This window comes from Castor canadensis, chromosome 4 (genome assembly GCF_047511655.1).
Source record: "Castor canadensis chromosome 4, mCasCan1.hap1v2, whole genome shotgun sequence".
NCBI lineage: Eukaryota > Metazoa > Chordata > Mammalia > Rodentia > Castoridae > Castor > Castor canadensis.
In genome coordinates, this window is record NC_133389.1 from 106,778,841 (window position 1) to 106,804,082 (window position 25,242).

A 25,242-nucleotide genomic window follows, 5' to 3' on the forward strand; every position below is an offset into this window, starting at 1 on the left:
TCAAAATGTTACTAAATTCAAAGCCCCTTTACCTTTGGGTGGTTTTCAAACAATGGCTATAAAAGCCTTATTCCTATGGCTGAATGCATGACAGTTTTTGACAGTATAGATGAAGGTGCATGGGATGGGGGGAGAACCAGGCTTGATCAACTCACTATACTCTGTAATTCCGTGGCCTCTTTTAGGTGAAGCTGCTCTAGATTATCAGGTATGGTGTGGTAGTGGCCTTTACTCTTCTCGTAGTTCTTTTTGTATTGGTACTGAGGGGAAGGGAGAAAAAAAAAGGCACATCAGTGGCAAAGCTGCTCAGCCGTCAATTTTTTCTTAGACATTTTCACAATAGCATTTTCAAGACCAAATTAAATTAGCTAACACTAAATGGGGAGTTATAGAAGGCGAACACTCATGTTTAGAATTATTCATTAATACCAATGTGAATATTCAGGTTGTATGACTTCTTCGAAGTAGGTGTTGTAAGTTAAAAGCTAAAAGCATAAGAAACTATGTTTATGTAGTTTTATGTCTTTAGAAGGAAGAAAGGAAATGTTTAATTAAAAATATTTTAAATAGTAGTTTATTTTGTGGGGGGGCGGTGCTGGGGATCAAACCCAGGTCCTTGAGTATGCGAGGCAAATGCTGTACCACTGAGCTATACCCTCTGTCCAAATAAACATTTCTACCGATTGAGATATGTTAAAGTCAATGGACATTTGGGTAGATTAAATGTAATTAGAAAGAATACACTCAAATAGAAGAATGTTGTAAGAAATGGAGTGTATCAGTAGCAGAGAAGGAGACCATAAGAGCTCAGAAAAGAAACTGAGTTGCAAATAGGGAAAGCAAGTGGTTTCTGGAATAAATGATGAAACTTACAGAACTGGCAAGTTGGCTTGTATTCAGGACATGGTTCATTATCAGAGATTCCTTCATGTCAGTCACAGGTTTGTGAAGTTTCTTCAGGTCGGCCTTATATTTAACCTATATGTTAAGGAGAACAAAAAGGAAATCACATAAATAGAAAATGAAAAATAGCACTAATAGGAATCACAGTAAGATAGACCATCATGAAACAAATGCTAGAGATGGTTATGAAAGCCACCCAAGTGGAAACAACCCAAGTGTCCATCAACAAATGAATGGACAAAACTGTGTACATATGATGGAATATTATTCAGCTATAAAATGGAATGAAGTTCTAATACATGCTATGATATGAATAAATCTTGAAAATATTGCACTAAGACAATAAGCTAGAGAGAAAAAGACAAATATTGTATGTTTCCAATTATATGAAATCTGGGTCTGGGAGTGTAGCTCAGTGGCAGAGAGTTCACCTAGCATGCTCAAGACCTTGGGTTCAATTCTCAGCACCATCAGAATAAATAAATAAATAAATAAATAAATAAATAAATAAATAAATAAATAAATAAATAAAAGAGTAAACTAGTTATATGAAATCTATAAAATATGCAAATTCATAGAGACAGAAAGTAGAGGTTACCAGGAGCTTAGGGGAACAGAGAATGGAGGCTGCTTAGTGAATTTTCTTAGGGATGATGAAAAAGTTTTAGAAACAGTGGTGATATTTTAACAACACTGCAAATATTATTAATGCTACTGAATTGTACACTCAAACCTGGTTAAAATGGCAACTATTAGGTTATACATTTTACCACAATCCAAAGACATACCTCACTTGCAAGATTATTAGCATCTTTCATGGTTTTGTAGAGCTGGCTGTCTTTCGGATTGTATTTTGGTGTCTTGCCTTTGTCTTTGTCGAAATTTTCTCGGTATTTAACCTAACAGCAAATGAAAACATCCAAATTAATCCTGAACATCAATCAGTTTGGGACTGAGGAATAGTAGAAAGTAAAAACCAAAGAAAATGTGTGCTACATATAAAGAGCTCATATAAAGAATTACCCAAACTGGGATACTTTTAAGAATAAAAGGGGACACTATTAACAATTATGTTGGGGCAACAGATAATCAGGTATAAAAGCAAGCAATATAGCATTGGCTTTGCTCATGTTTATGTTGTTCAGAGGTATGAAAAGAATCAGCCCTCTCCAATGCAAAACAAAAATAAGTTTCAGGCTAAACTGAAAGAAGCTATTTAATGTATCTGACTTGGAGCATTTTGGCCTTCCCAACGAGCAAAACCAAAACCACTTTCTGTCTACTCTAAGGAATTGAATGAAGGATTTTAAATGATATAGAAGGTTGAGAAGTAAGAATCTGTTAAGTTAGGAGAATTTGTCTTAAACTAGTAACTTGACTGTGTCATTTAAAATGTCAAAATGCCAAAATGTCAAAAATGCCAAAATGGCATAACTTCTGAGTAAAAAAGTTCATGGATTAATAACTTTAAGTATTTCATATTTGAAGGAATAATTGAGAAACTTTAGGATAATGAAGTAAATAAGATTAAATATACTTTTAGGACACATAAAAGTAAGGAGATACAGAAGAATGAATAACCTCAATTTTAAAAATACAATGTCTGACACTATTAAATGTTCAATAAATATAATATGATTGAATGAAAGGAAGAGATGGTCATTAAGCCTAGGCAAAATATGTAAGAAGATGGTTTATTTATAGGAGAATTCAACCAAAAAACTGGGTGACAGAAATTTTTCCTTATTGAAGAACAGACTGATGACTTGGTCAATAATACGGGAGGATTAAGTCCAGAAATAGAATTCCACTAATTATTCACAGTAAAAAGAATAAAAATAAGCTGTTTCTAGAGGTTAAACCAGCTAAAAGTGCAATATTTGACTTGGAAGGAAACCTACAGTTTCTGTTGTTGGTAAGATGAATGTCTTACACTTATTCAAAGCCAGCATAGCAGAATGCAGTCACTGGGATATTTCACTCTTGGCATTTAAACCAGTACCCTTTGAACTTCATCATTGTGCTGCCCTTCCCCAAAACATGATGTATCCAGAGAACAGAAACAAGAGACAAACCAAAGGCTACAAACATTGAAACCTGCCACATGGAAGAAAATGCATTCACAGTGCTCAGACTCATTTTGGTTGACTACATTCAGAGTGGGAATGCAAAGGTAAAAAACGATCATGCAGAATAGTACAAGGTACGACAGGCACACTGAGATAGGCATGGGAGCTGGAGGCTGAAAAACCTCATCCCAGAAAAACAAATGGTGAGCAATGCTGCAAAGCTCTTCTCTGAAAGAAATGCATTTGCAAAATAAAGAAATGGAAAGCCTGTGAAGGAAATTCAGAGGTGGGAGGATGGTGTCTAGATCAAAAGGCAACTTCTCCCTAGGGAGATAGATCCAAAAGACTAGGGACTTACCAAAGCTGTGACACACTGAAGAGAAAATAAACCAGATACTCAGAGTCAAATAGGAAGAAAAGAAGCAGGTGCCCATCCTCAGTGAGAATAAAAAGCTGATTCTTTTAGAAGGATTCTAAAATTCCTCTTTCTTTTAGAAAACTCATTTCTGAGTTTCTTCAATTAATTTCAAGTTAACTTAAATTTCCCCACAAGAGAAATTTATGCCTCCCTTCTCCACGAGAAAGCCACCAAAAGGTAGGCGCCAGTGGCTCTCACCTGTAATCCTAGTTACTCAGGAGGCAAAGATTAGGAGGATTGAGGTTTAAAGCCAGTCTTGGGCAAATGGTTCACAAGACCCTATCTCAAAAATACCCAACACAATAAAAGTCTGGCAGAGTGGCTTAAGTCACAGAGTGCTTGCTTAGCAAGTGTAAGGCCTTGAGTTCAAACCCCAGTACTACCAGAAAAAAAAAAAAAAAGGCCACCAAACAAACACAAACAAAGCCTAGTGTAACTGCGAATATAGATCTGAATTCAGCAATTTGGGCCTCACATTGACTGGATCGTTTCATTGTTTGTTTTTTGTGGTATGAGGGAATGGAGTCCAGGGCTTCTGTGTGCCTGGCAGTCAACCACTAAGCTATAGCACCAGCCCCTTGACTGGAACTTCTTAAGAAGATGAGGGCATGCATCAGATTCAGGACTTCTGGAGTTGGTAGAATGGTGTTGGACTAGATGATAAGGGTGGTAGCACTGCACACCTGTGATATTATGGAGTGATAAAGCCTGCTTTTTCCTGTAACTCATGGAAGTCTACAAGGTAACTGCAATGCCATGAGCCAGCAAGGGGCAGATATTGGGCCTTTTGTGGATATAAAGTAGTTGTGAATTAATTTTCTTTCCAAAGCTTAATTGTATTTAAGGGTCTAACATCTAAATGGTCAGGTCTCTTTGGGGTGTTAAATTATATATTGGTGCTTCTAAAGACTAAAGAATGTGCCTAAATTAGAAATTTTTTTGCTAAATTTTCTTGTAAACCAAAGGTGAAAAGGCTGTGAGGGAAAACATTAAGTAGCTCATTCTGTTGATTCACAGTATGCCTAAATTGAGAGACTACTAAGTACCAGTCTCTAATGTATGAAGCATCATCAATGGGAAATGAGTTCAGAAGAAGTAGAGGTTTTCTTTATGTGGTTGGAGGTGAGATTCTTAATTTGTTGTCATTCATCTTTTAACTTGATCAAGTGTTAGCGCCCTAAGATATACCAGGAGGTCATCTCCACATCTTATCTATCTTCCTATTCCAAGTATGCTCCTGAGAGAAGGTCCACTCAGGAAAAAACAGTATACCCTTTAACAAATTTCCACACCATTCTATACATGTTCCAACACAAAGTCATCAGGGTGATTAAGATGTGATGCTGTCATGATAAAAGCGAGAGCACACAAGGGAGGTGTGAGGATAGGTAAGACACCTAAAAAATCAGCTAGCATTTGTTGCCCTCAACGCACAGAAACCAAAGCAGATACCTTAAAAGCAACTGAGGCCAATAGGAGAAGGGGACCAGGAACTAGAGAAAAGGTTAGACCAAAAAGAATTAACCTAGAAGATAACACACACGCACAGGAAATTAATGTGAGTCAACTTCCTGTATAGCTATCCTTATCTCAACCAGCAAAAACCCTTGTTCCTTCCTATTATTGCTTATACTCTCTCTTCAACAAAATTAGAGATAAGGGCAAAATAGTTTCTGCTGGGTATTGAGGGGGTTGGGGGGGAGAGGGAGGGGGCGGAGTGGGTGGTAAGGGAGGGGGTGGGGGCAAGGGGGAGAAATGACCCAAGCTTTGTATGCACATACGAATAAAAAAACAATAAAAATTAAAAAAAAAGAATGACATCATGGCATGGATCAGAAATAAAAATGCTATGAAAGGCAAAACAAAAAGATGTGGCGCTGTTCCTATGCCCTCTCCTTTGTACTTTGAGTAGTAACAAGATAGCAAAGTTAGAACAGGGAGAGCCTACACATAGTTGAGGTCCCCAGGGCTGGAGCTACACCATGAATCTACCAAACCTGAAGCAAGCATTTCACAGGAGACCCCAGGAAGAGGAGCTCATAAAACATTCCTGTTAGGTCCTGTTCTTCCTAACACAGGATTCACTTGGGATCTGTGATATGAGACTCTTGATTTTTAAAAACAGCAAAGATTTCAAAATTTCAAAATCAAGATCATTTCTGTTATTGAAAAGATTGCTATATTAATAAGTTCTTGTTATGTTTCATTATTCTAAGGAATTCATTCCACTGTGTTTTGTTAATCATTTTGTATCTTGTTCTCAAACATTATATGATTCCACTAATTTGTAATAAAAGTACAGCATATGAATTTTAAATACAAAAATTGTAAAAATTCATATTTGTCATCAGTCATGTGAACCTTTTATCTTTTCATAATTTCAGCTTGCTTTGTTACTTTACATTAATACTTTGTATCTTCCCAAAGTTTGGGATTGCATATTTGATATTTCAAGGTATTGTATACCTTGATCAAACATTGGTCACACCGGACTGTAATTACTTTCCTGTACATATGAAGTCTGAGACATTTGCTTATCCCTAACTAAGCCTGGCAAACAGTATATGTATGTTGAATGAAAGAAAAAATATTCATTCACATGGCTGTTCTTTAAAAGTTAGCATTTCATGATGTTTGCATGTTAATAAGTCTCCTATGGGTGACTCAATTATGAACCAGCCCCTTTGGATGTAAATCTTACTGCCTGGGAAGAGGTCCCCTTTGTCACATGACAGTTAAGCATAGATGCCAACATGCACACCCATAAATGGAAAGTGGAGAATGAGAATGGCCTTGACTGGTTAGCGGGAAGCAAGACAAGGCCCTCAGCACTTTTCAAAGCTCTGCTGTGTGATTGAAGACCCAGAGTCCCTTTGGTTGTTAATGCTGCACTTTCATTCTGGGAATCGCTTCTTTCTGCAAGGTTTTTACTTTTCTCACATTAGCATTGTTCCTCGCTTATCCGCATTACCTGGCTGCTCAGCCTGGCGGCCTTCTTGGCCATCTCAATGTCTGGGCGACCAAGCATGCTTAGCCCATGGCTGCCTTCCTTGCGGTGCTTGGCTCTATACTCCACCTGAATCAAAGAAAACCAAAATGGGAATGCAGTCTTGGTGATGAGTGCCTTGTATTACTTGTTGGCAGTAGCCACTGGGGAGCAGGAACATTTTATCTACACCCTTACCTCACTGGCCTGCTTGGCTGCCTGTGTGGCCTTCTTGATGTCTGGCCTATCAGCCACTGTGGTGTAATGCAAGTTCTCTTTGGCATCTTTTTTGTAAGCAACCTTTATTTGGGAAAAAATGTTTACTCACAAGATACACTCAAGCAACTTTTTACTTAAAACCAAGTCAATTCCCACCAACATATTTTAATAACTACCAGATACAGAAATTAGGACGCCCACACACTAGCATAGGGCCATGCATTAGTTTGAATTCCACTGCCTCAGCTGGGCCCTTGAGAAGTTGGGAGAGAACATACGTCACTCTGCTTCTTGGCCACTTCCATGGCGTGTTTCACCTCGGGAGGCTCCTGCATGATGGAGTAGTTGGACTTTCCTTTCTCCTTGACAAACTTCTTTTTGTAATTTGTCTAAACAGAGTCAGAATTACTCATGTGAGCAGAGGAAGCAGAGAATAAAATTGATTTACTTGAAGAACTCTAAGAAGATCTCCAGGAAAATCTGGGGCTCCACATTTTGGCATCAGGTAGGGATTTAGACCTCGGTTCCACATTCTAGTTCTTCCTTGGTGTTTCTGCCCTTGAGCTCAACACTAGAAATGTCCAGCAATCTTTGGGGAACTGAGTATGAGCAAAGCAAGCTCTTTCATTCAAAATTTCTACCTCTTAAAATATGTATGAAACCTTATGAGACAAAATATAATAGCACAACCACTATGGTATTATTGGCAAGGCTACAGTGGGCAGAGATTACTGAGGCCCACAAAGGTGACTTTACCTCTCTAAAATTGTTTAGTAGTTTAATGATAGGAGAAGCCACTTCTAATTGGCACTGTTCCCTCCAATAGGAATAGTTACATCATACATTGCTAGCTAACATGTCCTATGGCAAGACTCACATCTGCCATAATTGCTATAATTGGAAGGCCAATAGATATTGGATCTTTTTTTAAACTAGAATTTAGGATTCACATATAGATATTCATAGTAAGAGTGATGCTACATAAAGAAAAGCATTGTAAGCAAGACAGGCAGTATATGATATTCCACCAGATTATAAGTAAAGTGGTATTGCTGCTGCCACGAGCTCTGTGCCTGGGTACTTACGTCACTGACGTGCTTGGTCACTGCCTTCACGTGAACTGTGTCCCGTGTCTCCGGTAGTGTTGTATATGAGCCCTGGGCCAGGTGCTTCTTGACATGGTCCTTATACTTATTCTGGGGGAATCCACAGAGAGCTTATGAAGGTGTCTGCCTAGAACCTTGGCCTTAGACAGAAGCAGAGCATTTGGGCTGCTGGAGGGTTACCTCGGACACCAGATTGCTGACGGTCTTTGCCAGGAGGATCTGAGGAGTGTCAGGCACAGCATGACAAGTTCCTCTTTCCTTGACGTGTTTCTCTTTGTATTTCAGCTGTGGGGGGGTGAAGACAGCATTTCTTTAGCTTCTCTTGGTATCCTGCACTTTTTAAAAATTATGTCCCTGAATCATTAGATTGTAGCTGCAAGAATAGCACCACTGACAAAATAGGACACTAAACTCAATAAAAGATTTGAGGCTTGGACATCCTGGGAAATATTTTAAAAACCCATGCTGGTTTTTCCTTATTACTTTCAAATTGAGGTCTTAGTAGCAATCAAAATCTCATGATGAATCTTTGTGCAGATAGACTTTGATTCTAAGCATTTTCAAGTATGTCATGTGGCCCTCCCATCAGCCCTGGGAGGCACTGATATCCCCCCTCCTTTACAGATGAGAAAAGAGAAGTGTAGGAATAATATGATCTCACAGAAAAGAAATGATTAAATTCCCATGTAGAATCCGACCAGGCTTTCAGATTCCTAATTTATGCCGTGTGGTGGTGCAGTATAAACCAAATCACCTGGGTTCAAAAGCCTTTGCATGACTGTCACCCAGATCAACATCACAGGTGTCCATTGAAGGCACAGCCATGTTTCAGATCACACCTGAGCTCCCACCAAACAGACATGTCCTTTCCTAAGTGTCCCTGGATATGGTGCCACAAAAGATGACTCTGAGTGAGGTAAGACATCATGGAAGGCACTAGATACTTACATCACTTTCTATTAAAGAATTTCTGAGGGCCAGCACCATGTCTTTATCATCAGTGACAGAAAGCTTGCAGCCTCTGAGGAACTCTCGGTCCAGCTTATATTCAAACTGTGACAGAAGAAAGAGGGAGTGGGTCACAGACACAGAAGGAAGGTGGGCATTTGACTCTACCGTGAGTCTTCTTGTGGGGACTACCATGTTCTCTGGGGAGGGGCTTCCTGGTCCTTCACTGTCACCACACGCTGGGCTCCACCTTTCCACCCAGGGACTGGGACAAGGCCCAGGCTCTTCCCAACCTCAGTCAGGACTCTGAGCCTCAGTGTCTGAGTCTCACACAAGTTTGGTCCTTGAGCTGCCTTCACTCTCCTCAATCCTTCCCTTCTTAGATCTTAGACAAGTTCAGGATGACACCCACAACCGTGCAGAGTAGGAATGACTGTGTTCACGGCTCTCTTTCTTACATCACTTTGCTGCAAGGATGACTTGGCAGCCTGGATGAAGTCCGGTCGGTCAGGTGTCCACTTCCAGTAGGCTTTGTTGGCTTCATACTGCTTCTTATAGTCTAGCTGTTTTTAATATGATGGAAAGAAATCACTTCATTCAGTAGGCTGGCTTCATAAATACACAGAAGACACAGGGGGACTCTGGCCTTTATACCTACCACAAGTCATGGTTCATAGTTTAACAGAGACTCCTAATTAAAGTTTCTGTACAATTTATACAGCTAGTTGTCCACTCAGAAGTCATCTTTTGACACCTTTTAAAACTTTCAAAGGCCTTCAAGTGAAATGATTCTACAATCTCAACTTTGCCAATTTAGCCTAGTACTTTTAATTTCTAACCAAATTCAAGTTTAGTCTAGTACCTTTAATTTCTAACCAACTTCAAGTTTATAGGTATTTATGTCATGCCAGGAACTTTTCTAACTGCTTCATAAATTATGAAATTTTATGAAATCAAATAAGTTATAAAGGCTTATAAAATTATCCACTTAATCTTCACAACAGCTGTCTGAAACATACAACTGAGGAACTTCAGAAGGGTTAAGTAGTCTGCCCATGGGGAGGCAGTAGTAGGTGGAGGATCTGGGATTTAAACCACACTGCCTGACTTCAGAGGTCCTTGCACCCTTCCTGGACTTTCCTCAGGTCTGGAGAACTGGCTGCCTGGGACCCTCTAAATCAGAGTCACAGAAGTATATGGAATTGGAGTGTCTGGGAGGGGCCACACGATCAGGCACATTTCATCTTTTCCTTGCTCTTTTTTTTTTCTTAAGTTGTAATTTATACACAGTATAATGCACATGTTTTTATGTATACTATTTGATAAGTTTTTTCAATTTTATTATGAAAATTTTCTAATATATATGAGTTGTTAGAATATTACAAATACCCATTCAACCACCACCTGGACTCCACAATATACATTTAACTGCATTTGCTCTATCCCATATCTACTCTTCCATTCCTCTCCCTATCCATCAGCCTGTCCTCAGGACAGCCTGCAAGTCACCTTCCATCTCCTACAGGTATCTCAGTTTGCTGGCGTTGACAAATGTTATTAGCATGAATGGCATTAATTAGATCATTATGGTTTCATTACACTATTTATGCATTTTTTAAAAATACACATAGTGGTTTTTTTGTGGTTAAGGCTTTAAAATGCTCCAGCCAAAGAAATCAGTCAGTACAGGGAGGATTTGAGCAGGAGGCCACAATGGCACCAAGAGGCTCAAGTGTTTTCTCCAGAATTGCTTGTGGGCACAGTGGAGCCCAGGAAAAGAGAATGAAAAAGATGCTTAGACACTTTCCAAAATGCAGCCTTTAGTTCAGAATTAATGTCCTACTTCTCAGCCATCCATCATGTCTTGAGGGAGGCACTCTTTTTCCATGTCCTCCAGAGGACCAAAGGCAGGATTGAGTTTTCAGCATCACTACTCATGCTTCTGGAGCTGAGCTCCTGGAGTTTAGTCTCCTTCAGAGATGTGAAAGGAGACAGAAGGTGATAAATCCCTATGAGGCCTTGCTATGTTTAAATGGCCCCTCTAAAATTCATGTTGAAATTTAATGCCATTGTGACAATATTAAAAGGTAGAACCTTTAAGAGATGATTAGGTCACGAGGACTCTGCCCTCCTCAGTGAATTAATGTTATTATTGTAGGAGTGGGTTAATTATCTTGAGGGTGGGCTTGGTATAAAAGTGGCCCAATTTTGCTCTCTTGGTCTCTTTCACATGGCCTGTTGCCCTTTTGCTTTCTGCAATGGGATGATATAGTAAGAAGAGCTGTGCCAGATGCTAGAGCCACGATCTCCAACTTCCCAGTCTTTAGAACTGTAAGCTGAACACATCTCTGTCCTTTACAAATTACCCAGTCTTGGGTATTCTGTTATAGAGCAAAAACAACAACAACAACAACAACAACAACAAAAAAAAAAACAGACTAAGACAGGCTTGGGGGAAATTACTAGAACTTACATTGGTGTTGACTTTGTAGGCGTCCTTCGCTGCTTTGATATGAACGGCATCTGGCTTAATGGTGCAGTTAGATTTATTTCTTTGGTAAACTTCTTTGTATTTCAGCTGTGGGAGGAAACAAAGTGATGAGATTAGTTTTTTATAGTTTTAAAGACCAAGAAATTAAAACTCTGACTGTAGTACCCAATGCTTCCTAAGATAGAATATTTTTTAAAAATCTGCTGTGAAGAAAAGATGCAGCTAATGCAGAGATGAACCTTCATGTCAGATCTTAACAGCAGATCCCAGGGCACACTGAGAGTGGTTACCTGTGTGGCCACAAAATTTCCCACCATGAGCTTGTGCTGAAAGGGCAAGTTGACAGCTATCCATGCCAGTCTTCCCTTTTCCAAGTGAGGAAATCCTGGGTTCAGAACATCTTGAAAACTGTTGCTGGTAGAGAAGGTTTCTCCCACCAGCTTGTCTGGACAGAATGGTAGTCTTGCTCTCCTTCTGTGCTCTCATAGCTCTTTTTGTAATGTCAAGTGCATTTGTTTATTTGTCTTTTCTTTGTATGAAGCAGAATCCCTTAAGGCTGAAGGTTTTATGCCATCTATTGTCTTGTTTCTAGTGTCCAGCACATAGAAACTCAATGAATCATTGTTGAATGAATGAATGGGCCAGTGGAGGCAGTCATCACTACTATCAGTAGTAGGGCTGCATCTAGCAAGTTCTGGTGTGTGTGGATTTGCATGTGAGGGAGGGGCTCAGGGAAGGCTAAGCCTCCACAGGCCCCATGGGCAGTCCTCTCAACTTGGGCCTGGGACTTGCAGCTTCTCCCACTTTTGCATCTCCTAAAATTTCATGGTCCTGAGGACCACTCTGTAGTTTCTCACTAATTGTTGAAAAGGATCCAGGTTTTAATTAAGGCTAAAGTAGACTAAGGGAACCACAGTAGGGTTTATTAAACTGATCCTAAGAATGGCAATTTTCTGGGCTGCACCACACCCTTGGTTTATTAATACACTAATCAGTATCATTTGGGAGAAGGTCTGGAAATTAATATTTTTCATCAGTATCCCAGAATATTCTTATAACGAGAAAGTCTGGGGAAATGGATGTAGAAAGTCTTCATTTTCTGTGGCATTAGGGAGTGGGCTTTTTCACATTAGGAGCCTACTTATGCAGTCTGTTTATGTTTGTAGGCAAAAATTTATTTTAATATATTTCATATTTCTAAGATGTTTATACATTTCTGCCTTCTTAACCGGTGCACTGAATGTATTTAATGTTTTTCATGGTGACTCAAGGTCAACAGTGTGTCATATTTATTCATCTACCCATAGCACCACCTGTAGTCAAGGCTTTGGAATAGGGATGGACCAGGCCACGGTTGCCTGTACTATTTTTCTGGTGCCCAGAAGCTCATGTAGCCATGGAATTATTTCTAATTTTGAATCTGCTTTTTCGACCAAAATGATGATAGTTTTCAACCACAGAATCAAGTCAAATATCTGTTTGTTTGTTTGTTTTTTATATAGGTTTCACTATGTGGCCTTGAACTTGAAATCCTTCTGTCTCAGCTTTCCAAGAACTGGGATTATGCACGGGCCTCCATGCCTGGCTAAAGGCAAGTATCTGAAAATTTATTTAAATTTAGTACAAGTTCTCCTCAAATTCAGAGTATTAGAATACAACAACTAGTTTGTTCCTTTTACTCAAGATAAAGCTTATAGAGTATTAACAGCAGTTATAACAATTGCACTTTTTAGAATGGCTTCAACAATATCTCTCATTCCACAGGGTTTTCTGCAGTTGGCTTTGCCATTTGTTTGTCTGGAGCAAATATCTGTTTCTTCCTACTACAGTTTGGATCTGGAATGTCCTCAAAGGCCCATGTGTTAAAGACTTGTTCCCCAGTCTATGGTGCTGTTGGGTAGTGGTGGAACCTTAAAAGGTAGGACCTCATCAGAGGTCTTCCAATCATTGGGGCATGTCCCTGACCTTAGCGTCTTCCTCTTTTCATCCCAGCCATGAAGTGAATGGCTTTGCTCTGTCATGTGCTTCCACCATGATGTGATACGCTGCCTTGCCATAGGCCCAAAGCAACAGAACCAACCAATTGTGCACTATGCCCTCCTAAACTATGAGCCAAAATAAAGCTTTTCTCTTTATAAATGAATTTATCTTAGGTATTTGTTATAGTGACAGAAAACTGACTAACACACCCTAGAATCTGAGCATGTAAAAAATGGGAAAATGATCCATGTTAGTTCTAAGAATAGTCCTTAACTGAACTGGAAGCTTCTACTTCCTGCCATTAGGCTTGGTGCCCAAGCCCAATGTGGAAATGCCACATGGAAGAACTCCTATCTATACAAAAAGTCAAGCTCCCAGACCAAAGCAGTCATCTACTGTCAGCCATGTGAGTAAACCACATGGCTTAACATGACTGTAGCCATTGTGAGTAGGAATCACCATGACTGTCACAGAGTAACTCAGTTTTTTCTGCATAGTTTTCCAGCAAGCTACACATAGTCAAAATAAGAGTGGTATGTGGAACTTTAAAACCCTGGTGCCAGGAATCTACTTGACTAGTTGATATTAAGATATTCCAGACACATTCCAGTTTAGAAGAAGTCCCTTTTGTCCTGTCACTACAGCCCCCACTTCTGACATATATTTGTAGGAATCCACTTGGTCTCACTGCTGCCCAGGACCATGCTTCTGTCACTAAATCTAGCCAATTACTTGTACTCTGTGTCATATGGATCTGTCTACCTTTTTTCTTCAGTTTCACAGCACCTTGGGAGTAGTTCTTATATGCTAGGACTGGCTTGTTTCAGAACAGCTACCTTGGGTGTCCTGGCCCAACTGTGCCTCAGGTGTCTTCCAATAGCATTTGGAATGGTACCACTTGGCTGTGCCCAGTCAACTCACAGAATCATAGGAAAATAGATTACTGCGGTATTAATTCACTAAATCTTGGGGTAGTTGTTGCACAGGAATAGGTAACAGAGCCAAAGGTTTGTTACGTCACATTAGAAAGATATCAAGATGAGAGGGACAGATAAGCCATCAGGTACTTACATCACTGACTTCATCTTTAACCTTGCGGACATGCAGCAGCATGGGTGTGTCATGGATTGTGGTGTAGCCTCTGGGTTTGGCCTTGTTGTATTCCAGTTTATAAAGTATCTGAAGGAGATGAAAAAGCATAAAAGCACAATGTTATGCTGTCAACTTACAATGTAAAATATAAATGCAAGGTGGACACAAAGGAAAGAGAATTCTATAATCCGACAGGCGCTTTCACGCCGTTTTTCCACTGGTGTGTCTACCAGTTTGGGTGAGAGAATTATTTACTGTGAAAAGAGTCCCGTGCAAGGCAGATATGCAGCATCCCTGCCTCCCTCCCACTAAATGGCAGTAGTCGCCCAGACACGTGACCATCTAAAGTGCCCCAGAACCTGAGCTTCTCGTCAGTGTTTCTTGTACTTACATCGCTGATTTGTTTGTTGACTTTTGTGGTACGCAGGTGTTCTGGAGTGTCCACAATTGAGGTGAATTTGTCCTTTGACTTTTCATATTTTTTCCTGTACTTGATCTAGATTATGGAAGAATGAGTTAACTCTAAGAAGGGAGATAAACAGCTTTAAGAATCTCATGAAACACCAGAGTAGGAGATGGTGTCGTGATAGCTTCCCCTTTGTAATCCTAACTGGAAATGCTTAATGAAAATTTGTATTTGATAGCAATAGTGTAGTAGAGTGGATAGATAATAACAATAGTGTTTTCCAATATATTTTATACACATGGGAACAGATGAGGCTCAACAGGCTAGAAGACTGAACTAAGAACACATGTACAATGAGTCTCAGAGCAGGACTAGAACTTTCTTCTCTGAACTCTGTCAAATACTGTTCCACTCCAATATACTATGGAGAGGATGCGTGGTCTCTAAGCTATTTTCTTCCATATCAAACATGAAAAATGTTAAATAAAAAAGAGTGTATACAGTTTGAAAAGTATTTTATCATTTAAAAAATGCATTTGTTTGTAATTTCCAAGTCACAGTATTTTTCATGCACATAAGCTGCGTTAAGCAGGACAGGCACAGCGAGCACAACACAGTTTCGCGCAGTTACTTGGTGATCATGTCAAGGACAAGGAGAAGTTCAGGCTAACAGAATGTTTATGGGGAGAGCTCATCTTCCTCCTTTTATGCATTGATTTGATGGCAAACTAAAGTGATTCAAAACAAGTTGCTGATACAAAACAATTGATTTAAACCTTTTTTTTTTTTTTTGGTCTGGGAAAGTGGCATTTTAATAATACTACATCTGGTAGCTTAACAATTGTCACTGTTTATTGCTGCTCTGATTCAGCCTTCAGCCTGTGACAGTATAGTGTGTGTCAGCCAACCTTGTAGGAGGGCAGTGTTGTCTGTGACACTACTAACAAGTGTGTGGGAAGACAGATACACTGGAGGTAATCTAGCAATTCAGCATCACACTCAAGGGATCATGGATATACACAATATTCAAAGAGCTGCATGGTTACCTTCTCTCCCAAATGATTGCAGTGATAACTGAGCAATGGCAAAATAAGATGAAAACATTAAATATTCAGACCTTTAAGTACTACTGAATCTCCTAATTATCTTCAGTCTCTAAGGACTCTTATTTCTTTGAGGCAAATACTGAAAAATAAAAATGAATCTTATACCAACTTGGAGATAATGTTTGAAGGAGTCTAAACTAATATCACGCGTTCCCAAAGCATCTGATGCACAGATGATGGGTGTCCCAGCCTCACACTGGGCCTCATTCAGAGTCCATTTACAAGGAATGAATATTTATGTAGCTTCTATGCAGCTTCATCATGGGAAAGCAGCATGGGCAGGGGGCAGGAGAGAGACCAGTGAAAGCACAAAAGGGAATACACCTAAGGTCTAAGCCTCTTCTTCACACCCGTCAGACATTACCTGGCTCCACATGTGTGTATTGTAGAGAGCTGTCAACATATCTGGACGCAGAATTTCATTACATCCTTGTTTCAGAAGCATCTTGGCACTAGATTTATATTTTCTCTGTCCATGCAAAGAGCAGTTAAGCACAAAAGAGACTTATGAAGACAAAAAAGAACACGGCTCTATATCCCAGTCACCTCTGAGTGAAGAGATGTAGGCATACACACTTTGTGTCCTCATGGAGCACGGTGGATGAAGATAACACCAAACAGAGTGGCTATAATATTTATGGTTGACTGTCCATAGTCCTTGTGAATGGGCAATGATATCACTAGTCTCACTTATGTTATCTCCCAAATTGCTTTAGAGAGAAGATGTCATTGGAATAGAAAAAGAGTAGGGAGTTCCATCTTTTTTCCTTCTATATTTCTTTTGCAATTCAGTTTGTAGTTTACAGTTACAGTTTAAAAACAGGTTCTTCAGAAAAATAAAGTGTGTGTGGGCAGAACCCAGCTTTTCTTTTCATCTTCACTACTGCACACGTGAGGACACAGAGCATGGACTTGCACACTCAAATAGCTCTCAGGCTCTTTGGGTGGCTAGACAGATACTTTGAACAGAACAGCCCAATATCATAGGCAGAACCTATGACATCCTTGCAGCAGACGGAACAACACCTCATGGGAAACTGGAGCACAGTCCTGTCTGGGCCAGCCATCAGCTGGCCCCATCACTGTACCTGACTGATCTGGTCGCCTACGGTCTTAGCCAGCAGATGTCTAGGCTCATCAACCACCAGATGGTATTTATCTTTCCGCTGCTCATAATCAGCTCTGTATTTTTTCTGCTCAAACATCATATCAAATTATAGCAAGAGTACAACTTCAAGGCTACACAAAAATGTCACAAGATAAATACTCCAGAGAGCCAGAAACATGTCATTTCTAGAAGTGGGTTCCCCCAAATGCCCAGGGCAATAGAAACAGGGAGGCAAAGAGAGTCAAGGGGAAGGAAGATTGCCTAGAGAAGGCTGGAGCCTGGGAGAGAGCTGACTTATGGAAGGAAATTGGAGCACCTTGTGCCAAAATATTCTCCACCTTCTCATATGATGCCATTAGCCATGTCAGGTTTCATGTATCTTACATCATATTTAAAATAAGGTGCCTACTTTAAGGTATAGGATTACTGTATAAGGCTGAGAGAGTCCAAAAACGTAGCTAATGCAAAAACATTCATGGAAATTTTTCATTGTCTTCTAACACTAGTTTTTTGTTTGATTAGTAAAAAAAGACTTGGAAATCCTTTATAAAATTGAAACAAAATATATCAAGACTGTCTTCCTAGAAAGTTACTGACAATAATTCTTCAGAGTTGTCCAGTCTAAAAATCTATTGAAAATGAACTAAATCAAATAAAAATAAAAACAAAACAAAAAGTTATTCATTTAAACAAATATACCATTGATTACATTTTCATTATGAGATACAAGTTACTAATCTTCTAACATTTTTAGACTTATATGAATCCAGGGAAAATCTGAAAACAGAAAATTAAGTATTATTTTAATTATAAAACTATCCAAACATTATAAAACCACCCAAGCGTAAATGAATTTATAGCTTGCCTACTTCAGCTATCTTGAGCCATATTTCAGTTACTGCAAAGATGGCTACAAGAAAGACTGAGTAGAATACAAAGGGAACTTTTGGAGGCAAATGGATACTTCTGTGCACTGATATGTGGGAATATCAACGGTAATATATTTGAATGTGTGAATCACAACAATCCCCCATGATGTGACTGTTCTAACCACTTCCATTTTGGGGCTTTGTGGAGATACTAAATTAACCTTTGACTTCAAGATCTCCCAAAGCAGTTTAGCTGACAGCCCACAAAATTCTTCACCTCCTTACTCTTGTACAAACAGGGCTGAGCTGCTCTGTGTTAGTGAAGGCAGAGGTGCGGATGGCTTGGAGGGCCTTCTCTCCACTCAGAAACTCCCCACTTTGCATCTTCTTATTTATTGCTGTGGCAGAGCCCATTAGATGGTGGATATTACACAGTCTTTCCACTTTTTTTGGAGGGGGTGGGATAGCGTTTGAACTCAGGGCTTCATGCTTGTAAGGGAGGTGCTCTGCCACTTGAGCCACACCTAATTTTGCTCTGGTTATTTTGAAGATGGGGTCTCGTGAACTATTTGCCCTGGCTAGCATTGTACTGTGATCCTCCCAATCTTAGCCTCACAAGTAGCTAGGACAGCAGGCATGAGCCATGGGCACCCGGCCTTTCCAAATCTTTATTTTGAATGAACACTTAGAATGGCTTTCCTATCATTCTATATTTTAGATTTTAATCAAACAACTCTATAGATTTCTTAAGGAAACTGAATCAACTTAATTGAATTAGTTCAAACATACCTCGTTCATCAACTGAGTTGCATACTTGAAATGTCTATTGATTGGACAGTCAGCGACATACTTGAAATTTGACTTCGTCCTTTCGAATACTTCTTTATACTTATACTAGAGAAAAAGAACATGATTACTTGATAACATAAAAGAATGAGTCATGGCTGTTTATCTTATATAATTGTAATAACTTATTCATAGTGCTAACAAGTTTTTACAGAGTGTTTACTTGTCCCCCAAGGCAATGGTGGTAGAGCTGGCTGGGTGTAATGAAAACCAGCCAGAAATACATCACAGAAAAACACTTTCATCGAATGGCTATCATAGAGACAAGTTTTTCCATGTTGGACAAAAGCTAAAAGAATTTCTTCTTTGTTTCTATATATTGTGATTATTTTAGTTTGAAAGTATTTTGATATGCACTTGAAGGCAGTTTTTAGTCCATTTATGTGAATATAGTTTTGCAAAGCTAATCAGATAATTACAGAGCAGGAGCAGGTTATGGTGGCCTATCTAGCCTGCCAACTGTTTTTAAACAGCCCCATAAGTTAAGAATGGGTTTTACAATTTGAAGGGATTATAACAAAGAAGAATAGGGGCTAGAATAAATGTAGCCCACAAATTCTAAAATATCTACTATCTGGCACTTAGAAGAAAAAAGTCAGCCGAATCCTATTTTAGAGCTCAAAGGAAGCAAATTCAACTACTTTATTTTATAAATAGGAAAACATACCTGTAAAAAACTTGATTGATTCAAGTGTCAAGTCATACATCCTTTGTATATTAAAATAACCCCACTGTATGTTTGCTACCTTATTAGCTCTACCAAGATAAATCACCCAGAGACAGTCTAATGGGGATAGAATTATGGAAGAGTCATGAGGAGCTGAACTGAGATGACTTTTCATCAAATAAGTTCAGATAAACCATAGTTGACGATGTTAGCACTAAAGAAATTCCTAAGGCGAGCTAACAGTTCAGTATATATTCCAGTTATAGGGTCTAGAAGCAAGGATAGGGAAAAAGATTTTGAAGGCTATTTATTTCCTTAGTGCTAATCTCTTTATAGGTTTATATTGAGTGGATGCAGCCATCCTTCTTGATGTACCTTGCTGTAGAGAGTCTTGTTCTGTTCTGCCAATGTGAAGTCAGGGGTATCATAGGCGTAGCAACCAATGCCTTTAAGCCAGTTCAAATCTTCTTTATATTTTACCTGGGAGAAGAAGAACATCATCAAGAAGTTTTGAAACTCTGTCTCCAGGCCAGGTGCAGTAGCTGTAATTCTAGCTGCTTAAGAGGCAGATATCAGGAAGATCACAGTTTGAGGCCACCCCAGGGCAAAAAGTTACTGAGACATTTCAACCAATATGTTGGTGTGGTGGTATGCACCTGTAATCTCAGCTACTTGGGAGGAATAGGTAGAAGGATTGTGGTCCACAGCCAGCCCTTGGCAAAAACATGAGACCCTACCAAAACTAACTAAAGCAAAAAGGGTGGAGGGTGAGACTCAAGTGGGAGAGCACCTGCCTAGCAAGTGCAAGACCCTGAGTTCAATTCCCAGTGTTGCAAAAAAAGAAAGAAAAAGAGCAACCACCACCACCTATCTCCAATAGCTATAGGCTAGGATATACACAAGTGGAACAAATAGAAAATATTTGTTCCTGAAGTATATGGAATAATAAAGGATTAAAAACTATTATTTAAAGGATTGAAAACTATTATTGAAAATAAGTTTGTGCTAAGCTTATGAAACACTGTATTGAGTATTTAGCAATTTTCAATTTTATTGCCAATTAAAACAATTCAAATTTATCAGGCATTCTCTCCTACAGAGCTTGGCAGCTCTATTCTCATCTAGAGAGGTGAGGTTTCCCCCTCAGTGAGCATTGTTGTGTGTCTTCATCGCTCCACAAAACTGCCTCTTCAGTCAATCAAAAACAGGCACTTCATTTATGTAATATAATATCAAATAAGGAGAGGAAAAAATAAGTTTATAAATGCAGACATATTTTTCCCTCTCCTAAACTGAGGTTTACTCACTTGGCCATTGAATTTTATGATTTTAACATCCATACATAAGCTCTTAAATCTAGGCAAGTATTTAGCTAGTTTTCATACCATGATAGAGTTAATAAGTCACGTGAGAATGTGAATTTCTGTGTGAAAATGATGTCGATACTCACATCACTGACTGCATCAGTTACTGCCCGGTGGTGGAAATGTTCTGGGCGGTCAGGAATGGACCTCCAGATTCCCAACTGGCTCATATAATTCTCCTTGTACTTCACCTGGTGTGGAAACAAAGATATATAGCTATAAAGTCTTACTCAAAGTTAATGTAAAAATATGTACTTCTCCCTGGAAAAAAAAAAGGGAGGTTTCTTTAAAAAATAAAAACAGGACTCAACACAGGTAGATTATCTTGGGACGTACTTTACTGATATCGTCTGTGACTTTGCGGTGATAAACAATGTCCAGAGCATCCTTCACAGTGTGGTATTTCCCTTTGGTCTTTTGAAATGTTTCCTTGTAGCGTAACTGGAGAGAGAAAAAGTGCACTGATTATGAAGAGCACCAAGTCAAATAACTGAGCTCTTTTAAGCTTGAACTCGTGTTTTCTCTCTGAGGTTTTCCCATGAATAAATTTAGGAAAAATTAAAAGGATCATTTCTGATCCTGAAGGAGAAAAAGGACACTAAGGCAAACTAATAAAATGCAAACAAAGTATGGGTCAATACTGGCGCCAGTTGCCAGTGGCTCATACCTGTTCCTAGCTACTTGGAAGGCTGATATCTGGAGGATCATGGTTCAAGGCCAGTCTGGGCAAAAAGTTTGCATGACCCTATCACAACCAGTAGCTGGGCATGGTAGTATGTATCTGTCACCCCCAAGCTCTGAGGGAGACTGAGAATGAGAGGATTGTGGTTTTAGGCCAGCTAGACAAAAAAAGTTCATGAGACCCCCATTTCAATGGGAAAAGAACAGGTTATGGTCGTATACACTTATCATCTCAGCTGTGGGGGGAAGTGTTAAAATAGGACAATCCAGGCTGCTCTGGGCAGAAAGGAAGACACTATTTCTAAAATAACCACAGCAAAAAGCACTGGAGGTATGGTTCATGTGGTAGAGTGCCTGTCTAGCAAGCACAAAGTCCTGAGTTCAAACCCCAACCTACCAAAAACAAAAAGAGCAATGTTTCATTCTTGGTTCTTTGGTTGTGACAAATGTATGAAGGTAATGTGAATTTTTAACAATAGGAGAAACTGGGTGTGGGGGTACATGGGAATTCTTTGCACTGTCTTTGCTACTTTTCTGTAAATCTAAAACTACTTAAAATAAAACTTATGCAAATGCAAAATAAATTAATCCAAATTTTATGTGGAAGGAGAAAAAACCAAATATAGCCTTGTTGAGGCCAAGACATACAAAGTACATGAAAAGGGGAGAAAGACTCAGCTCATTCCTGCTGTCAAAATGAGTTCTCTACTAAGCAATCTTGAAATTTCATTTTATTATTCCAAGATCAAAGAGCTCTGACTGTAACCTAAGAATCTCCTGGAAGATTCATTTCATCTACACAAGATGGATCCTTCTCTGAGCAGTCTGTTTTCAACCTGAAGCAGTTCTTTTGTTTTGGGGTAATTGAGCAAATACATAATGAAAGATGTCTTTTCTAAAAAATTTCTTTATAAATTTTGTTAATTTTTTTTTGGTGGTCTGGGGTTTGAACTCAGGGCCTCACACTTGCGAGACAAGTGCTCTACTGCTTGAACTACTCCACCAGCCCTCAAACTTTTTCTTTCTCAGATGGATAATCTCAAGAGATTACCTGTGGGCATGGCCATGGTTGATACACTGAATTTGGCACCAGATCCCACCCTTGTTACATTGGACTATTTTAAAGATTATAGTTATCAGAATTAGCTCTGAGGAAGCCCTAGGGATGGAGCTGTCCAATAGGGTATAATAAGCCCCAGGATCAATTTCAATGTGTGACTGCTCCTGGACAAAGAAAATTATGTTTGGGGCAAATTAATATTCAACATTCTCCTTAAGTGATAAGGAGATGTTGCAGGAAGAATAAACATATCTTCTAAGGCACTTCGACCTCAGCTTTTCCTGTCACAACAGGAGAAAGAAGGGAGGAACATACATCACTGGCATTCCAGTAAGCCTGCTTGGCTCTGATGAGGATCGGTGTATCTGGAACTGGGGTGTACTTGTCCTTCATCTTTTCATATTGAATCTTGTACTTTTTCTAAGGAATAAAATAGAAGGGAGAGACAAACTTAAGTTCAAGTGTTTTAACCCTTCTAAATTCACAACCAAGTTACAGATCCAGTGGAGGGACACATACATTGTGTCACACTCTTAGAAAATAGCTTTTTGGATGGTGATGAACACAATTTATAGTAATCAACTCTCTGATCAGAGGCAGCAGGTGAAGGTTTTAACAATTTTTTTTCTTTACCCCAGTGCCTCAATGTCAGGTCCTCACCTTACCTCACTGACCATGTCCTTCACATCTTTAGCATGCTGTAGGGCTGTGGTCTGGTTTCCAGCATGATGATGGGGTCTCTCTTTAGTGGCAAGTTCAACATACAGATACTGAAAAATAAGGGAATGGGGAGAGATATATAAAGATGAAGCATTTGGTATATAGTATCCAGTCCTCTTCATTCATTTCTAATCCCTAACTTCTTTTTGTTTGTTTGTTTGCTATTTTTGTTGTTGTTGTTGTATGTGTTTCTATTAATTTGTTTCTCTCTGTGCCTGACACTTGAAAACATATATACATACTAATAATCCTACTGCTGAGTGAGGTCCAATCTGAAACCATGTGAGAAGATCTGATAGATGGCTCAATATATTTTCCTCTCAGTTTTGCCTGGATGCATGAAATGTGGTTTTATTTGTCTGTGGAAAATACATAGATCCTGTGGAATGACGAAATGATCATATCATCTTCACTATGTGGAGCCACAAACCAGTCACTCAATGACACAGTTGTACTGCTCTTAGAAAAGAAGAAGTAACATCCCTTGGTTATAAAATGTAACTATAATGGTCCAAAAGAAAGCTGCATCTTGAAGTGTAGTGGTAATGGGCATAAAGCAGCAGCAAGGACAACCGAGTGTGAGAGTCTGCTACTGGCCAGGAGTGGCCAGGTAGACATAACCACCCAGGTGAGGCCAGCATGGCAGGTTTATGAATATCCATTAATAACTGGTGTTACCTGACTCTGAAGCTTCTGTCCACGCTTGGCTCTTAAAAGGTCAGGAGTGTCAGGAACTGAAGTGAAGACAGACTTCAGTTTCTTCCCTGTAGCTCTGTACACCAGCTAGACACAAAAAAAGTCGTCACCATCATTTCTGTTTCATTCATATGGCATGATCTCTGTAGGGAACTTTATTACTTATGCAGAAAGGGAAGGGGCCCACCAGCTATACATCTCAGTTTCCTCCTGATAAACCAATGGTTTCTCATTATTCACTTTTTTGAGACTTACTTCTCTTCCTCCTCTTGTATCAAAACCACAGGTATTACCAAACTCACCCAAATTTGGCCCATTCTGACTTGTTTCTTCTAGATCCCCTGTACAACAATTATTTCCCTCTCCTTCATACTGTCAACTCTTCCTGTTTTCCCAGCTCTTCTATTCACCTGCAAACAAACTCAAGCCCCTTCTTTCACTAAACCTTTTCAGGTCTCTAGCCAATGGTTTCCTTCCTTCCTCAGCTAAGCCACTTATGTGTTTCTTCTTTTTCCTCTCTTTAATTTCTCATTGGCTTGAGACCACACCAATGAAGTCATTCTCATTAAGACTAACAAAAACTTTACTGTATTTGCTGTAATAAATTTTGCACACTTTGTAGCAAAAACTATTACATTTCATTCCTGAAAACTCTGTTTTCCATTCCCCCATCCTCCACTATGTGGCCTCCAATCTCTTCAGGCAGTCTTCAGCCTCCCTTGATTGTTTTGCTGTTAGATGAAGTTAAGCATTGGTCCCTTCATTCTCGTGGACCCTGTATGTTCTCCCTGTTTGACCTCATCTCTCCACTATCACTTTGAGACTGATGACTTGCAAATATGAAAATCCAGTGTCTTACCTGAACTTCCAGCCCAAGTTTCAACCACTTTCTAAATGTAAATTATTTATCATGCTTATCATCTTTAGACTAAATCTGCTCCTTCTTCTGTTTTCTCTCTTTTGATAAATGACTCTTTGATCTCCCAGTCAAGATTGAATCTTAGGGAACCATCCTAGACTCCTCCCTTATACCATATCAGAATAGTCATGAACTCTGTGCTCCTAAGTTTGTGATTATCCTGAAATCTGATCTTTCTACTATCCATCCATCCATCCATCTATCCATCCATCCATCCATCCATCCATCCATTTGGAGTTATTGGAGTTTGAACTCAGTGCTTCAAGCTTGATGCATTCTACTACCTAATTCCAAGAGCATAAGATGCCTAATTAGTAGCCATGAAAGCTATTAATATGCAGAAATGGTCTGACAATACTTGGCTGACCTTGATGAAATCCGATGAGTGAAACCATAATACAGACTGAGGGTAGCATGAGAGAATGTCCAGTGACTGGTCATTCCACATTTACATATGTGGAATATGCTTACCTTTGCAAAGCATATTAGTCATTTGCAAACATGGCCATATAACTATGGTCAAGGCACTATGGAGACTCTTCTAAATAAGATGGGGTCTAATGCTCAAGGAACTACTAACTGTGTGGG

General features: G+C 39.3%; 1 protein-coding gene across 45 annotated transcripts in view; it reads right to left on the bottom strand.

Annotated features, from left to right (window-relative positions):
* Positions 1 to 25,242, bottom strand: part of Neb (nebulin) — a 202,863-nt gene that overhangs the window by 34,429 nt on the left and 143,192 nt on the right. For 42 of the 45 annotated variants that reach the window (XM_074070778.1, XM_074070777.1, XM_074070775.1 and 39 more), the window contains 21 exons: positions 23,718 to 23,822; positions 22,985 to 23,089; positions 22,635 to 22,739; positions 20,915 to 21,019; positions 20,665 to 20,769; positions 19,590 to 19,694; positions 18,491 to 18,595; positions 16,813 to 16,917; positions 14,604 to 14,708; positions 14,192 to 14,299; positions 11,123 to 11,227; positions 9,108 to 9,212; positions 8,650 to 8,754; positions 7,882 to 7,986; positions 7,681 to 7,791; positions 6,874 to 6,984; positions 6,575 to 6,676; positions 6,362 to 6,466; positions 1,692 to 1,802; positions 874 to 978; positions 156 to 260 (listed from right to left, as the gene is read on the bottom strand). In XM_074070778.1, the coding sequence (XP_073926879.1) occupies positions 156 to 260; positions 874 to 978; positions 1,692 to 1,802; positions 6,362 to 6,466; positions 6,575 to 6,676; positions 6,874 to 6,984; positions 7,681 to 7,791; positions 7,882 to 7,986; positions 8,650 to 8,754; positions 9,108 to 9,212; positions 11,123 to 11,227; positions 14,192 to 14,299; positions 14,604 to 14,708; positions 16,813 to 16,917; positions 18,491 to 18,595; positions 19,590 to 19,694; positions 20,665 to 20,769; positions 20,915 to 21,019; positions 22,635 to 22,739; positions 22,985 to 23,089; positions 23,718 to 23,822 (2,223 nt within the window). Of the gene's footprint in view, positions 1 to 155; positions 261 to 873; positions 979 to 1,691; positions 1,803 to 6,361; positions 6,467 to 6,574; positions 6,677 to 6,873; positions 6,985 to 7,680; positions 7,792 to 7,881; positions 7,987 to 8,649; positions 8,755 to 9,107; positions 9,213 to 11,122; positions 11,228 to 14,191; positions 14,300 to 14,603; positions 14,709 to 16,088; positions 16,194 to 16,812; positions 16,918 to 18,490; positions 18,596 to 19,589; positions 19,695 to 20,664; positions 20,770 to 20,914; positions 21,020 to 22,634; positions 22,740 to 22,984; positions 23,090 to 23,717; positions 23,823 to 25,242 lie in introns of all 45 variants that reach the window. The other 3 variants (XM_074070748.1, XM_074070741.1, XM_074070782.1) reach the window with 2 other exon arrangements.